The 18825-nt window shown below is 37.1% G+C and overlaps 1 protein-coding gene across 2 annotated transcripts in view; it reads right to left on the bottom strand.

Annotated features, from left to right (window-relative positions):
* stx8 (syntaxin 8) overlaps positions 1-18825 on the bottom strand; it is a 103511-nt gene that overhangs the window by 760 nt on the left and 83926 nt on the right. For both annotated transcript variants that reach the window (XM_067459523.1, XM_067459522.1), the window contains exon 7: positions 7135-7236. In XM_067459523.1, the coding sequence (XP_067315624.1) occupies positions 7135-7236 (102 nt within the window). The remainder of the gene's footprint in view (positions 1-7134; positions 7237-18825) is intronic.

The raw sequence follows: 18825 nt of genomic DNA, 5'->3' as shown, positions 1-18825 counted from the left end.
TGCCAAGCGCAAAAACATGACTGATCTTTAGCACGTGCGTCTGTACCAGCAGCACGGCAAAAATAAATCTGTTATGATCCTCTACGACTACATGTATTTGTTTTTAATGTCCTGAAAATTTTAATGGTGTATTCATTTTTTTTCCATGTATTACTCATTTAAAATAAACACAGTGATGACTCCTAGATGGGGATCTTATCCCTGTGTATAAATCAAACCCACGATCAACACTAACTGAGGGCGAGAATGACAAACAAAGTGTGGTGCAACTTTCAGCGACGCATCTGCCTTTCATTAATCCTTCTGATAGTCAAATTTCTCATATACTTTGTGTCACTAGAGGAATTCCAGGAAGGTGTTGGAGAGGATGTCTCATCTCCTGTGACTCACTTACATCAACCAGAACATTCTTACATGTGTTGTAAATCAGCTATTACAAAACGGATAGTTCGGACTCTTTCTGATTAAATGAGCCATGTTTGAAGTTGTGGAATCCTCAACTGTGACTGTGACATCAAGTTAGGCTTGAACTACTTAGTGGATTAATCAAAGTTTTGAAGTTTTACAATGATTAATTTTAATGTATTCAATTATATATTGAATGTATGTTCTACTAGCGCTTTGATTTAATAAATTTTTATTACCAGGCCTTTCTATACAGAGGTTAACTTATTAAAGGCTTAACGGTTAACTGGTTAACTGTCATTATATTTAAAGGGTTAGTTCACCCAAAAATGAAATTTATGTTATTAATGACTCACCCTAATGTTGTTCCACACCCGTAGGACCTCCGTTCATCTTCAGAACACAGTTTAAGATATTTTATATTTAGTCTGAGAACATATGGTAGTGTATGCACACTATACTGTCCATGTCCAGATAGGTAATAAAAACATCATCAAAGTAGTCCAAATGTGACATCAGTTGGTTGATTAGAATCTCTTGAAGCATCGAAAATACATTTTGGTCCAAAAATAACACAAACTGCAGACTTTATTCACCATTGTCTTTTCTGGTTTAGTTTTCAATCCTCAAATAAAGATTCAAATGGTTGTGAATCAGAGGATTGATTCATGATTCGGATCGCGTGTCAAACTGCTGAAATCACGTGACATTGGCGTTCCGAATCATGAATCAATACGCTGATTCATAACCGTTTGAATCTTTATTTGAGGATTGAAAACAAGCATGACGAGAAGACAATGCTGAATAAAGTCTGCAGTTTGTGTTATTTTTGGACCAAAATGTATTTTCGATGCTTCAAGAGATTCTAATTAACTAACTGATGTCACATATGAACTACTTTGATGATGTTTTTATTCCCTTTCTGGACATGGACAGTATAGTGTGCATACACTTGCATACCCTTTCAGACTAAATATAAAATATCTTAAACTGTGTTCCGAGGATGATCAGAGGTCTTACGGTGTGGAACGACATTAGGGTGAGTCATTAATGACATCAATTTCATTTTTGGGTGAACTAACCCTTTAAGGGCGATTCTTCGATCTAAGGCAGAACTTTTTAAAATCTTTAAAAAACTATTTTTCTATCTATGTTAAAATATTTATTGTGTCTTAAAATCTTTCCTTCAAGTGGATTTTGTATACATTGTTGTGGAATTAGATATTGTCTGTGATGGTAAAGATTTCTCACTTTTTTGTTGGATATTGGATATTTAATATCCTATTGGATTACACAAACTAGGTCCTATTAGAATTAGATCCAAATCTGCCCAGTCGGTTATTTATGTTTGAATTTACAAAAATAAAATGACATTATTTCTGAATTAAAATGTACAAATATTTACTCCTAAAACACATAAGTTACGTCCAAGATTCTAATGAAAAATCTTGAAATTAATTCATTTCTTCCATTACATTTCTGATCTTCAAACTTCCAATTAATATAATAAAAATATTTGGCATGATGGTAGTGACAGAAATGACAATTATTAGGGACAGCAAGTCTTTTAACACTTAAAATTGTATAAGAATTAATGCAATGTATTAAATAAAATAAAATGATCCTTTCCTATATATGTTTTTAATTGTTTAATTTTAATATCTTAGATTAAAAAAAGAAGATATACAATAAAACAATTGCAGTTAATAAAATATATCCTTTATATACTTTAAAACTAAAACTATCCTTTTTTTCTCTCTCTCTACAATCATCATAGAAACATGTCCCAGATTGCTTTTTTAACATACACATCCGACTGTGTGTCTCAAGCGTGTCTAACTTCAGAGCTTCCTTTGTTTGTGCAAACTCTATATAACATAGTGGACATGCCATCATCTGTCACGTAATTTCAAAACATGCTTATCTCGGCTAATCAGACAGGATTTTTGACAAATGCGCTGTTCGTCGTGGACACTGGCTGGTACTGTATTTGCAGCCTGATTCAGTCCTTTAGTTTACATTTCTCTCATAGTTTGGCTCGGTGGCTGTGCGTTCCCACTGGAGATCAGAGCGCCAGCTGGCCGGCACTGAAGCACAGGGTAAAAGGAAGCTGTGCTGAACTAACTAACGCTGGTATTATGAAATACCAAAGCCGGCTGCGGGCAGGGCATGAGTTAGGAAATAACGTCACAAAGCCGGCAGTTTTTTTATTTTTTTTTACTGTGACTACACTGTAAAAACATAAAATAAAAAAAAAATAAGTTACCTGGTTGCCTTAAAATTTCATTGAAATTAAAAATGTGAGTTAATACAATGAACATTTTTGAGAATAAACAACCCTTATTCAAATATTATTTTATATATCAAATATAAGATTTTTGTAAGCATATTGGGTAGTTGTGTGTTTTATTTGTGATGACGCAGTGAAACATGCCAAATTGTGCTATCTTCATGATTTATCACGTTTTATGTGGGTCATATACAATACTATTTTGAGTTTCTATTTATTAAACCAATTTCCTTCATTGTATCAACTCAAGTTTTTTTATATCAATAAACTCAAAATTAAGGCAACCAGGTCACTTACTTTTTTAAGTTAAACCAACAATATTTTGTTCCCTATCCCACTGAAAAATGAGAGATTTATTTAACAGAAAACAAAGCTAAGTGAAAATATAGCCTCCAATGAACTGGCAAACCGGTAGAAAATCATTTAACATGATGAACAAAAAAAAAACATCTCCAAGTGAACATTATCTTTTCTTTATAAAACGGCAAATACCGAGATGTCATTCACATTTAAATCAGTGTAAAGAGAAGCGTGTAAAACAAACCCTCATTCACACTGTGAGATTTCTATGCCTTAAAGTGAGCTTCACACCCAGGCTCATCTGTTTGCTCCTCTTTTTCACCTCTGAGAAACTGTCACAGTCCTATAAGCAATCAAATAAGCTCTGTAACCCAATCACGCTGCCCCAAAGACAACAATAATATTTGCTAGACAAATAGATTAGTGTGCACAGAGGGCAGAAGACCTGTGAGGCCACCCAGGGGCAGAACAAAGGACACGCATTCTTCCCAAGTGTCCTTTATTTATTTAAAATCAAAGTCGAGGGAGAAAGAGACCTGCAAAACTCTAAACTTCAACTTGTCATAGTCAGGGGCTAAAAGATTCCGAACAAAACGGAAAAAAAAGATGGACCTGAAATGTATCATTTTCTGAACAGATGATTTTGATCTGCCTGTCAATGTTGTTTTCTAATAGTCCCTTTTTCCTCTTTCATCTTTTCAAAGAGGATGGATGTAAAGTATTTGGTTGTAGAATGTAAACAAATTAAAAACGAATTACACGAATGGAATAACATCAGACTTCATACATTCCAAAATGATGACATATTTGGCTTTAAATTTAGCCGCACTAAAGTTTGCATTTTTGACGTAAAGATGGTTGTATTCTAAACTGCAATCAAATCATGGTCTATTTCTATCTATTCACTATCAGTCAAAAGTTTAGAATTACATTTTTTTTTAAAGAAATAAATACTTTTGTTCATCAAGGATGCATTTAATCGATCAAAAGGGACAGCAAATACATCTATGTTACAAAAGATTTCTATTTCGCATAAATGCCTTTTTAAATTTCTATTCACCAAGGAATCCTGAAAAACAACATATTACGGTGTTAACAAAAAAATTAAGTTAGGATATTTAATAATTATTTATGATACATGATATACAATTATATATATGACACATATTACAATGATTCCTGAAGGATCGTGTGACTGGAGTAATGCAGAAAATTCAGCTCTCCAATCACATGAATAAAATACATTTTAAAATATAAACAGCTATATTAAATTGTATGAATTATTTTACAACATTACTGTTTTTACTGTATTTTTGAAAAAATAAATGCAGCCTTGGCGAGAACAAGAGATTTTGTTGCCATGTGAAACAATGCTATGTGTTTTTCCCTTAGGCTTTCAGGTTGACGACACAACCAGAACTAAAGGGAGTTTCAACTAGCTGGATGATTAATTGTACATAAATAATAAATAAAAAATAATAATAAAACACAAAATAAACTATTATAATACTGTGAGTGTCAAAAGGACAGAAAATGTTTATATTTAATAATTTATTGACTCACAACATATATTGTATGCAAAAATATCCTCTTCTACACTATATTGTGAACACCCATACAAAAATAAGAATGACACAGGAGATACATACTGAATAAACCTTGTGTGTCCACAGGAGTGAGAGATTAGACAGATAGAGAGACCTTGAAAGTGTTGTGGCATGTTATATTTTCAGCAATTTCTTTCTACGGGACAAAGACAAGTGTCAAACAAAGTTGGGAAACGTGAGGAGTGAAGTGAGTCAGGGAACAGAAGTTGAAAGAAAAGACAAAAACAGAAGTGGGGTACGGGCGACAAGGCAGTGAGGAATTTTTCCATTCATCAACCCCTCTTCACCCCCCTTCACGGAATACATGAATATGGTTAGGTGTTAAAAGCAGACGCGGGACAAGAAGAAGAGGGATGGAGAAATAAAGGAGCGAGAAAGAGAATCAATGCAAAAGTCTGCGACTCTGGCCTCCAGCTCTGGGATCTGCAAACAAACTTTAGTCCGTAGAGTCCTCTGGACAAACAAATGGAATTATGTGTCACATTAGAGAAGCAGGACAAAGCGCAGCGATGCATTTATTTCCCAGAGAAATTCAAGACGGATCTTTATAGGGCAAGCAGAAGTGATGTAGTCAAACTGGCTCTCACTAAAGAAAAATGATCAGTTTTACTATTCACACGCTGCACATGATCATGGTTATAATGAAAAGGAATTCACGATCAATTCCATGTCTACGAGGAGCTTATTTAATAATTAATGTACTGATGTAACTTGAGACAGCGAAAAGCCTCATAAATAGTAGCTCTACTGGCAAGTCAGCTCTCTTTAAGCAACAGCTCACCCAAAAATGTTTTTTGTCAAGTGTGAAAAGGTATAGAGTCGGTGGGTGGAGCTTAACATAATGACGGCAGAGTTGCGCTTGCGTGCTACTTGTAAACACAGAAACTGGTAAACGGCGGTCTTTTGAATCAGCTTTGACCGCGACTCTGAAGACTTGGAGTTAAGCTTTTCTCTGCGAAAAGAACAAAGAACGGCACTGAAGTCATTCTTAAGAAGGGAAGATGTGTTCGGAGTTTTGCCGACCGGATACAGCGAAAGTTTAATCTATCAATAAGTTCGCTTCACCTTCGTTGCTCTGGTTGGTTGTAGCGCTATCCTATCGCGTGCAGAGGGAGTTTGAAAGACAACCGTTTATCCCGCCCCTCGGATTGAGCCCTGTCTATGGTGAGTTTCCAGACCAAACATCTTGATGTGGGTCTGCCTTGTCAGGCTAACTCTAACCAATGTCTAAAACACTTCTTGTGTTTATTGCTTCTTTATGATAAATCGCTTGTATTCCTCATTTATAAGTCGCTTTGGATTAAAAGCTTCTGCTAAATTAAAACATTTAAATGGATTATTGAAAAGAAGAAAATGTGGGGGTGGAGTCTTGGTTCTATTCTTTGGTTGATTTTGCAGGCAAAATGATTGGAAAAGTTTTTCACTGGAAGATCAAGTTATGACATTTTGATACCAATGAAATGTGCAAGGATGAATTGTTCACAGTAAGAGCAATAACATAGCCTGACGTGGTCATACTCAATTCTAGTCAGAATATGAGTCTGAAACTGCTCCATTGGGCTGTGATTATGAGGCGTGTTTCAACCGAACCAGGAAAGACATCAATTGGATAGACCTACAACCAATCAGAGCAACGAAGCGACGCATTATCAAATGTCAACAGACAGAGCTCAACTACTGTGTTGCCAAGTCCGCGTTTTTTTCCGCGGTTGTTTTATATGTCCAAGGGTTGAAGCGACTTTTATGTGATATATAGACCCATGAGTGCGAATTTTAGCAGGCAATCTTGCCAAAATAACACACAATTTACCCCCAAACACCATTTTTTGGGGTAAAATAACACACATTTAAAATAACACACATTTTGGGTGGAGCTAAGTTCGGCTGGCATCCAGGCTAGCAATAACATGCATTTAGAAAAAAAGGGAGGGTAAATTTACATTTCATGCTGACTTTACAGCTATCATATGGAAATTAAGTGATGGCGCTTTAATGTCATTTTGGAGTTGGACAGCCCTAGTCCTCATACACTTCCATTATACTGAAAAGAGCACTTATTAGTCATAGAAGTTTGAAACAACAAGAGGGAGAGTAAACAATGATAGAAATTGTAATCTTTGGAATAGTCTCTAACACACAAACAGACCAAATTAGACCAAAGCACTCTGAAGTATACAGATGTAAAATAATGTCTTGCAGAACTTTCCAGAAATCTGTGTAAATGACCTCTCTAAATGTCTCAGCCTGATCTCACCTCTACTGCCGCTCCAATAACAAACTCACAGATCACATGCAGATGGCCCAGTAAGAGCTCACAGCACTGAGACAGACCACAATGTGCAGATCTGACTTTGCCATTTACAGGCAGCGGGCTTTAATCCTGTGAGTTCTGAAGACTGCTCTAGATGCAGCAGGTAGGAGAAAAGGGACGGAGAGAGAGATGGCCGTAAATCTGAACGATGGACAGGCTTATTGTTGCTGGGCTTTTGATGCCGAGTACATAAAACCAGGGCTACGGTGGCAGAAACTCACCACAAGTAGTGGACTTGGCATCCAACAGCTTGACTCTGTGCGTCTCGTTTTTGATGCGGCCGTCCGTCTTGTCCACGAGTTGAGCAAGGTCATCGATGATCTCTGAAATACACAACAAGCCAAGTCAGTACAAAAGAGCTTTATTTGTAATTACTTCCAAGACTTTCAAATGCAAGAAAACAACAGTCTTAGTGCATGATCCTAGAGAGAGAAAGATTGATACACAGAAAAAGAGCAGCAGGCGATATGTGAAAGTAATCTCCTGCCGTCGTTTAGTGGTATGCATGTGGGATTTATAGTGGCCAGAAATGTGTGGTTTGTGTGTGTGCTGGTAGCTGGGGCTTAAACCGCACACCATCTGAGGCCTTAACGATTGTATTAGTAGAACAATGTTTGCCATCTTCTGTATGATTACCACAGATATATAGCCACAAGTGGCAACAACTTGTGTCCAAACTACAATTACAAAATTGGAGAAAAAAAAAAACGTGTGTATGCAATCGTTGTGGATTAAGTTCTTTGATCACAGTTGCACAGTTTTGAGGATTTCCTTAAGTTATAGCGCCCCCTAGTTCCATAAAGTTGGAGAAATGTGCCATGTATGCTTTTAAGATAGCACTCACAAGATCCGTTTCAAACTTTCCTGATCAAACTCTTGCATCCTCTGATGTCTAAATGTAAGAAGTTTCATATAATTTCAGGATACAGGTCCACTGAGTTATTAACAGTCACATAAAATAAAAAAGGGCTTGTTTCTATTAAACAACTTTATAAATCAAATTGTCAAACTTTTTTTAAAATACATTTTCTAATTTCAAATTTTATCACCATCTCTAGATCAGGGGTTTCCAAACTGGGGTCTGGGGTCCTCCAGAAGGTTCTAAGGAGTCCCCAGAAATTTTCAGGGAACAGAAAGACAAGACTAAAATGGATAAAGTCTACCAAACATTTCATTTCTAAATGTTTCTCTCCTTTCTTGCTGTATACATACTTTGCAATTTGTTTGCTTTGTATCTAGCGAGTTTCTTTCACTATAGTCCACCTTATCTCGCTCACTGAGGTTTGTAAGGCTTTATTCTTAACGCAGTACTTGAGCTGCTTACATTTAATGTGAAAGTTGCTTAGATAAATTATTTTCATTGAAAAATGTTGTTCTTCAGGTTTATACATCCAACATAAATTATAGCCAATTTAAGTTTGGAAACAACATTTTGTATTTATAATGTCACACTTACTATTTATCTAACAGTTTAAATGTTTTTTTTTTTCATACATAAAACTATATAGATTGATTTTAGGAAGGGGACCCCTTATGAAAGGTGTCATATTTGGGGGTCCTTGGCATTATACAGTTTGAAAACCCCTGATGATACACATCAAATGTCTTAGAAAACAGAAAAAAGATTTTTGCATTTTTATAGGTGGATATTTTTAAAATAGATATATAATTTATTGAAAGGAGGGGTTTTGTCCAAGTGCTATTGGAGTTATTGCAAAAGTGTTACATTTGCTGCTTATATTGTCCAGAGGATATTAGTGAGATAGTGAGTTTTGGATATTTGGGATTTATGGACTGACATCCAAATAAAAATAAATAAATACATAAAGAGGAGGAAGAAGAAGAACATCAGAACAGACACAGATGATTCCAGTAGCTTTGGTTCTTGGACCCCTAACTAGTACTTAAATTAAATTAATAAAAAATAATGAAACCGTTTTAGATTTCCTGGAAAGAGTAGGCTGAAGTACTAAAGTTTACAATCCACTGGGGAAATCTGGAGGGATACAGACACCTTATCACTCCTTCTGATGAATTTCACAATTCCGTTCTGTGCTTTTTAGAATTGTATTCATAAGGTGGTAGAAAGAGACAGGAGAGTTGAGAGAGCGGGATCAGGACACAGTGCGTCACAAATATGACATACTGTATTTAACATATTAGCTCTTGGACCTGCAATGAAAAATACCTGTAATAAACTAAATTAATATATACAAATAAAATGTTCTGCATTTCATACAGTAATACTACCCATCACTATGTACTATACTGTACTTAAATAACTAACCATCTGTATTATGATTTGTTGTGTTTGTCTGTTTGTTCTGGAGTCCTGGAACTAATCCACAATAAATTCATTTTTATGAGGTCAGATTTATCCTAGAAAATATAAGACAGTAGGGACTGAACATCATTGGGCAGTGTGCCATTGAGAATTTCCCAGGACAGTGTGGTGTAGCCATCAGCCAATTTCCAAAAGGGCAACTCACTGTACAACACCAATTATATTACTGAACATGGACATTGTCACTCAAGATGATATTGCACTTAATATGTGGATGAAATGCTGTTGCCAGACTTTTCTTCTATCATTGCATAAAGCTAAATGTAACTGGAGATTTTATCCACAACCAATCAAACGAGATTTAGCCTTAATGTTATTTCACTATCAATTACATGCAACATGGATGGAATACAAAACTTTCCTTGCATGTGCCATAGCTCTTCTTTGTTTATGTAAAGTGTTCACGCATAAGATAGGCACAACTTGTAAAATTCCCTTTAAAAAACATACATGTGCATGGTGCAGTGTGCTGAGTTTAGAGCTTTGAGTTCTCTGAGAATCCATTGAGACTTTCCAACCCCATTTTTAAGTCTAAATCTATTATGCGCATTGGTACATTAACTTTGTATCACACGCTTGAGAAATACCGTCGAACCACCATCTGAACAGTACATTATCATTTTCTTAAGCAGCTGAAATGAGCAGAATGTGAACTTCAGAGCAAAAAATAAAAATGCAGCATCTGACAAAATGGAAAGACCAACAAATAATAATAAGAACTTAAGCACAAAATACCACGGATCATGACGAATATGTCCAACAGAGTATTATTTATGATTAATTAAAAAAGTTAATTGTCCGTTTGGCTTTGGTGTAGATCTAGCTGTGTGGCTTTCCCTTTAAAAACACTAACCTTGCTGAAAGGCACTTTCCAGAGTAGAAAGTGAACGAGTGAAAGAAATAAAACAGAGTGAGAAATAAAAGGAAATAATGAAAGAGAAAGAAAAGGGAGATTAATGACAAAATAGCTCAAACAAAAAGAAAGAACAAGGGGAAAAGAGCAAGAGTGCACAGGTTGACCTGTATATGGACTTTGCGGTAGAGCAGAACACACACTCGAACAGAAACCATGACTGTAAAAACGAGCAGCTTACTGATAGAATTTCAATACCTAGAAGCAGCGAGCTGGATGTAATTCAGAAGAAACGGGAAGTTGCACGTTTTTTCTTCTGCTTGCTGCCATCAGCCTGCCAACTCAAATAAGCCCTGCTCCACTGTGCAACAAGCTGTTTTGATGAATCTTGATGAAGAAGAATCTCCAACACATTTCAGACTCTGATACAGAAGCCAAAACAGCCGTCACTCACAGCATTACTGTTATTGGTGGAAAGAGTGGAAGGACCAAAGGTTATGTATATAATGTGTCGTGTCAGCTGATAGGTACAAAAAGATATAAATCAAGAACCAAAATGAAGCCAAAAAACACCAATGGAAACGCAACACCACTAAGAACCGCAGATCAAGGCATATTTTGAAACGCATTACGGTGATTTTACCACGGGTGAATGTGCGGTCAAAGCAGACTTCTATTCATTTCCAGAAAACCCATGCGAATAAGGACAGTGGAAACACAAGCATATGTGTAGAATTTACCTCTTTTGCGTTGTAACAAATGTAATTTTATAAACTCTGACCTGTACATTTGTATAGTGAAAATACACCATATAGCTTGTATCCATGCACAAAATATGAATTTGGTGTGGAAGGAGATATATATAATAAAATATAGATTAAAAAATACAATGATTGTATATTACATTTACTTTTCAATTTATATATTTTAATATATTTTTTTTTGTTAAATATATATAACAAAGTTAATTAAATCTAGCTTTGGAGTATTTCCACAAGGATAGGGAGAACACATGACCGCGGAGGTCTGGCCAGAGGCATGCGGTTGGATGGAGGTGCAGGTTTCCTGGCTGCGCTATAGACCAAGAACAGGTTCATGAGTATTAATTTGGCAGCTCTAGGAAGACATTTGAACACATTTCAGAAGGCTGAAAGCCAGTTTGGCAGCAGAGTTTTAGATTACGGTCAAAAATGACAGATGCAGTCGGAGGTCAAAAAGTGAATGTTTTTTCATTTTTCTTCTTTAGAATATCCCCATTACAAACACATACTTCAGTATTATTAAAAGAATGCTCCAATTTCAGTTAAAGCTGCAGTATATAATTTTTTATGGTTAAAAAAGAAAACAAAAACATCAATGTTCAAAATTCACCCTGTACCTTACACTGATTTGCAACAGTAAGCGTATAAAAATCAGTTTGGAGTAATTTATCTTTGTGGGGTTGTGATGTCTGTAAAAAAAAAAAATCAGAAAACCAGCTACTATGTGGCAAAAGCAGCTTTAATGCCAGGGACATAAGCTATGTGGGCAACGCAGTGCCATTTTTGAGTGTCAGCCGACTTCGTTTTTTCGGTGTGTTCTGTTTCTTTGGGGTTGATTAAACATGTAGAATCAGTGTCGGCCGGCTGTAAAGTAGTTACAGTTGCACAGACAGAAGTCTGTTCTAATTTTACGTCATCTTACCTGATGCACGAATATTTTCGTAATACCATGAGCCGACTGGAATAAAGAATGTGATTAAGAATGAAATAATACAAAAATTTGATCAGCAGCCAGATTGACCGTAATCTAAAACTCTTCTGCCAAACTGGCTTTTGGCCTTCTGAAATGTGTTCAAATGTCTTCCTAGAGCTGCCAAATAATACTCATGAACCTGTTCTTGGTCTATAGCAGGGCGGCAGTGGCTCAGTGGTTCATGTAGACTGTCTACAAACCGAAAGGTTGGTGATTCGATCCCCGGTTCCACCTGACCAAGTGTTGAGGTGTCCTTGAGCAAGACACCCTATACTTTCTATAACAAGTATAGAAAATATAGTTCGTTAAACAGAAGCATAATAAAAAAAATAAAAATAAAACGCATATGCTGCTAAAATGAAACTAGTGTGATGGAACCGGATCAACTTACCCTGAAAAGATCAGACTCAAAATATTAATTCAGAAGTCATTTACATTTATGCATTTACCAGACACTTCTATCCAAACTAACTAAAAAAACATCAAACACAAAAAACACTCACATCATTACATCATGTTCATGCCACTCCAGATGTATGTGACTTTCTTATGATACGGCTAGTTTTTTGCACTTTCAGTATGTTGCATCAGTGTTGGAGCTGTCCAAGAGTCTCAACTAAAAATTAATTTTTAGGTCATTCATACAAATTCATACAAGTTAGGCAACTCGTAAAATACGTAAGATTTAGCAAAAATTGTAGGAATTCGTACGAGAGACTTAGCCACCTCGTAAAGCCACCTCATTGCCGTGAAATCAGGTTTAAAAAAAAAAAAAAGATGTACCAAAACGCTTAAAGCAAGGTGCGTTCGGCAGAGCACCTAGTGTTTTTGCCAGCTGAAAACATTGGGTGTCCAAAATAAAGGTGTAAACATGGTCTAACACTTTTTGAGCTTGTCCACTTCCAGAGAAAACGCACTCGAACAGCCACAAAGCACTGCCTTCTCTCTGTTTATTGACCTAATGAGTAAACATTATGGGAAGTGCGCTAGCCATATGGGATTTAAACTTTGTCAGACGAGGACCCAAGTTTGGTTTGAAGAAGAAAAATGTACCAAGCACAATGTTCTCTCTCTATTCCAGATTTCTAACATGCATACACAGAGTTCAGCGTGGTTTTGCGGCTATCAGAGTAAAAACGAAAGCTGCTGCTCTCTGTATGTTTTTCCGTCATCTTCGGCCGGGTTCATACGTAAACTGTGCAAGCCTATTTTGTCCATTAAATTGAAAGATCTGAAAAAAGCCATACTTATACCCACCCCTCGAAGAAACAGTACAGAACTGATCGAAAATGGACTAAAGAGATGGATTAAAACACCAGGTGTAAACAGGTATGCGTGTCCCTTGTCTACTTCTGATGATCCGATCAGACCAAAACACTTAATACCAGGTGTTGATAGGGACATTATTTCCTTGAGCTGAGACTGTGAAAAGCTGCAAATTCAGGTTCCTTCAGGCATAAAACCCCAGAAGTAAAGAACTGTGTCACATATGGCTTAACTTGAGCCTGTGCGTGTGGTAGAAGAAAATTAGCGTGTCCACCAGGGGGTCTGGAGACCATGAATGTGGACAAAGGCATGGAAATCATGTCAATATTGAAAAGCATCATGTGGAAAGGACATACAGAAGATTAATGGAGGAGATGAGACACATAATGAGAGAAAGTATTCAAGAGTGTCAAAGAAAAACAGACATAACAGACAGAAGCAAGTGCCCTAAACATAAGGTAAGATTTAGCTTCAGTCTCTCATAACAGCTCAGTAACTCTCTACTGGCAGAAGTGGACTCATGGGAAAACAGGCCTGCCTGCCTGCCTGCCGGTTCCCCTCACACAAGCTTGCCATTCCAGTGACATAATTCTCCATTTCCGAACTCGATGTTTGCACAGATATGACAGCTGCCTTCTCTGGCTCGGGCTGCAACTATCAGCCACATAACAAAGCGGAGCCTGTTACAAGAAAGGGCTGTTTATTTAAAATGCTATTATACTGAATAAACCTCTAGACCCATATTGTGGAGCACAGACAATGTGTATTCACACACACACACACATACTCGCACAGAGTATGCAAAATATGTAAAGTGCCAAGTTCTTAGAAATGAACAATGAATTCAAGTAACAATAAATGTATGCTATTTTCAAGAAAATGAAATTGAATTATAGTCATATTATGTAATCATCAAGTTACATACAGTGGGGCAAAAAAGTATTTAGTCAGCCACCTATTGTGAAAGTTTTCCCACTTAAAAAGACGAGAGAGGCCTGTAGTTTTCATCACAGGAATACTTTAACTATGAGAGACAGAATGAGAAAAAAAATCCAGCAAATCACATCTGATCATGTCTGATTTTTAAAGAATTTATTAGCAAATTATTGTGGAAAATAAGTATTTGGTCAATAACAAAAGTTAATCTCAATACTTTGTTATATACCCTTTGTGGACAATGACAGAGGTCACACATTTTCTGCAAGTTGCCACAAGGTTTTTACACACTGTTGCTGGTAGTTTAGCCCATTCCTCCATGCAGATCTCCTCTAGAGCAGTGATGTTTTGGGGCTGTTGCTGGGCAACATGGATCCCAGCGCAACAAAGATTTTCTATGGAGTTGAGATCTGGAGACTGGCTAAGCCACTCCAGGACCTAAAAATGCTTCTTATGAAGCCACTCCTTCGTTGCCCTGGTGGGGTGTTTGGGATCACTGTCATCCTGAAAGACCCAGCCACGTTTCATCTTCAATGCCTCTGCTAATGGAAGGAGGTTTTTACTCAAAATCTCACAATACATGGCCCCATTAATTCTTTCCTTTACACGGATCAGTTTTCCTAGTCCCTTTGGAGAAAAACACCCCCAAAGCATGATGTTTTCACCTCCATGCTTAACAGTAGTGTTATGGTGTTCTTTGGATGAAACTCAGCATTCTTTCTTCTCTAAACACAACAAGTTGAATTTTTTACCAAAATGTTATACTTTGGTTTCATCTTACCAAATGCCATTCTCCCAATCCTCTTCTGGATAATCCAAATGCTCTCTAGCAAACTTCAGATGGGCCCGGACAGGTACTGGCTTAAGCGGGGGGGCCCTGGCCGGCGTAGTGTGTGACTGATGGTAGCCTTTGCGAATTTGGTCCCAGCTCTCTTCAGCTCATTCACCAGGTACCCCTGTGTGGTTCTGGGATTTTTGCTCACTGTTCTTGTGATCATTTTGACCCCACGAGGTGAGATCTTGCATGAAGCCCCAGATCGAGGGAGATTATCAGTGGTCTTGTATGTCTTCCATTTTCTAATAATTGCTCCCAACGTTGATTTCTTCAAATCAAGCTGTCTTCCCAGCCTGGTGCAGGTCTACAATTTTGCTTCTGGTGTCCTTTGACAGCTTTTTGGTCTTGGCCATAGTGGAGTTTGGACTGTTTGAGGTTGTGGACAGGTGTGGACAGAGGAGCCTCTTAAAGAAGAAGTTACAGGTCTGTGAGAGCCAAAAGTCTTGCTTTTTTATAGGTGACCAAATATTTTTTTTCACCATAATTTGCAAATAAATTCTTTAAAAATCAGAATGTGATTTTCTCTCAGACAATGTGATTTGTTTCTGTCTCTCATAATTGAAGTGTACCTATGATGAAAATTACAGGCCTTTCTCATCTTTTTAAGTGGGAGAACTTGCACAATTGGTGGTTGACCTTAATACTTTTTTGCCAACGTATTTTTCTTATATCGTGAATTGATGTGAGTGTATACATCTTAATCGTTATTTTGAAGTAAAAAAAAATTAGCTGATATTATAAGAGATTTACTGACCTTATCACACATTCATGAATAACTGTGGACTTCTTTTCAATAATATTATTTCCTATTATATTTCTACATGTTTCTGTATGTAGGTTGCACCACATGAGTGATGGATGGATGGATGATTGATTTTTTTATTGAATTTATAACCCCTTGAGATGTACCATCTCGTTTTCGAGGGGGTCCTAGCATACACCAATCAAAACATAGTTACAAAAACATAAAAAAACACAATTACCAGTACAATCAAAAAACAAAACAAACAGCAAAACAAACAATAAATAATTAATTAAAATAATATTAATTAAAACAAATAAATAAATGACACCACCAAATTTACAAAAAAATTTAGATGGATGGATGGTCTGATATAAAGAGGCGAGTATGTTCAATGCTAGACCTAAAACAACATTTACTCAAATATATGTACATTCATGACTCTTAGGCATACATAAGGGACAGAAGTGTGAAATTTGGCAGAGAAACACCAATAAATATTTAAGGATATTCTAATGTCCAAACTGCACGTGATGCTGTAAAAACGTGAGCCCTCAGAGAGAGACACCAATCAGACACAGATGTTCTCTCATATGAGCTCATGTATGCATTTTCTTTCTCACCATCCTGCCGTCATCTCAAACACTTTGGGCCGCCCCACCTTCAGACCCATTAGAGCAACCGTCTTTCTCTAAACAACCGGTCGTGATTAGCTTTCATTCACCGCCAGATGCTTTTTCATAAGGACAATCCAAAGCAGTTAACAGGTCCATTTCCGTACCTGTTTGTAATGTGGAAGGGGACACTTCCGAATCCAGGAATAATAGAGGGGAGTGATTTGCTCTTGGACCTGAGCCGCCTTTCCAGGCGCTAACTGCCAATCGTTTGAAAAAGTCACTGCAAATCCTTCCTAGAGGCGTATGCAAAGGAAGGGTGGATGTTGACAATCCGTGTCCTGTCCTGTCCTCTCTGCCAGCTCTCTCCCACTCTTGTCTGTCTCTCTCAGCTCAAGCAATTCCAGAGTTCCCGCTCTATTCCCAAAACAGAGTCTTCCAGCAGTGACTCATTGGAGAGATTCCTCAGCATACAAATCTGTTTCCTATAAATTAGCCTCTGTTATCAGAATATGTCTCACGCTATGGGCTGCTCTTGTGCCTCGCTTACAGGGAGAAAGTATTTGAGCCGTTAATGAGTTTCCTATTATAAAGGCCAGCTTTTGGTTGCTATCATCTTACAGATGTTGCTTCAAAAATCCCAGGAAGGTGAAGTGAATTGTTACATTTAATAATTCCTAAAAGTATATGTCTATTACTTAATGCAGACACAAAATACACCAGTTCAGGCCAATGCAGCTAATTTTAACAGTTGCAGTTTAGACACTGCATCAGTGTCTGTTTTGTGCACAGAATGTGAAGGCAGCCTGTTGCAGAAGAACTTTACTATGACTTTACTATAATTTATTACCTAAGAACATGCAAATGTTGTTTGTTTGGTTTATCACTTGTATTACCATATCATTTACATTAGACTTTATGCACTTTAATACAACTGCAGTCTTATAACCAGTTTTCTATTGCTACAATTTCAAAATTATATATAAATTAACAATGTTTCTGCTTTCTATTTATTAGCTTTCTATATATTACCTGCACCCAGATATTCCTGTTTATTTGTCAGCAAAAGTCTGCTGGATGATGCACCATTTTGCATAATCCAGCAGTTTTGACAGCTCTAAAGCTTTTGTTAAAAGTACGAATTTTTCTATTCCTGCCCATAGGGAGTTTGACTGACAAAAGGGCGGTGCCAAAATCAGTTGAATTGGTGTTGAATTTGTTTTGCAAAAGGGAATGCAACAGCCATTTTCTCTGTTTTCTTCAAGTCATGTATCTAGTCACAAATTGTTTTTCTTGTTTACAGGCTGCACAGTTTTATTAAAGGGGTGATGAATTGAGAAATCAACTTTCCCTTGAGCCTTTGATATATAAAAGTTAATCATGATATAAAAATATCCTGTAAGTTTTTGAGCTGAAAATGTCCTTGTTGGTCAAAGAAAAGCTTTCATTGACACCAAGCCCAGCAAACGAGAGATCCCAGAATATGTCGACCATTGACGTCATCAAATGCTAAAACGCCGGCTCAACATATAAATATGTAAGCCTGATTCTATAGCCCTGCCCACCAACTTGTGGAAGGATCACACTACCAAGCAATAAATAATAAATAAGTCAGAGAGAGCAAGATATTGGGCTTTGCCTGGTTCCGGAAGAACACAGTCCCTGCATAAGCTTCCTTCAGATTTAATTAGGAATAAGTGGTTGAACTTTATTTTTAATAAGTTCCAGCTCACATGCGTTGGACGTTTAAAACACAATTCTGTGCCTTCTATATTGGATCCAAAAGGAATGGTGCAGCCCACTTATGTGAGTAAAACATGTTTTTAATATGTGATAGTATTGCATACTTACAGATCGTTTTGATTATGTTTACGTGTCTAACAGAACATACCATAGCACGCTGTCACAGGATGGAGAATTCTTTATTTGTTGGTTCATTGCGATTCGGGATCAGACTCGGACATTTATGGGCTAGGGCCCGCAAAGCCCAACGTTTTCCAGACAGGCTACCAAAACATAAGCCTGTCAGCAGGCCGGTGAATCTTAAATAGTGAAATAATTCCTTTCTTGATCTACATTGTTTACTCTCTTGACTTGATATTTCAAGGGCGTGCATGCGGTTTGCACTTATAACCACTGATCGGGTGGAGTAATAAAAAAAACAATCAATCGCAGGTGGTTGAAAGATAAATTATTATGTCTGTTTGATAAAGACGTTTTGCGAGTCCTGCGAGAGAATCATTGCGGTTGCCGCTTTCAAAACAATCACACGTCAACTGACAGGGGAGCAGAAGCCCCTTAATTGTGCAAATCGTGGCCGTTTACTTCCAAGTCTCCAGTGCGGCACGCCCACCAAAACCCAGCATTCAGGAGAGAGCCTCAAAACCAGTGAGGAAAATAGCCTATTACTTAATAGTTATGATGTTTTTGAATGTAAAAACCACACAAACGTCATAAGTTGACCTCTGACAACTATACTTTTTTTTTTAAAGCCAGTTCATGACACCTTTAAAAGTCCATCTTCACAGTGGTAAATTCATGGGAGAGGCTGTGAGCTAGTATGTTCATGAGTGATCTGTGATTCTTTC

Source organism: Pseudorasbora parva, chromosome 12, assembly GCF_024679245.1.
Source record: "Pseudorasbora parva isolate DD20220531a chromosome 12, ASM2467924v1, whole genome shotgun sequence".
NCBI lineage: Eukaryota > Metazoa > Chordata > Actinopteri > Cypriniformes > Gobionidae > Pseudorasbora > Pseudorasbora parva.
The sequence above is the reverse complement of the archived record's forward strand: the minus strand, read 5'-3'. Positions and strand labels throughout refer to the sequence as shown.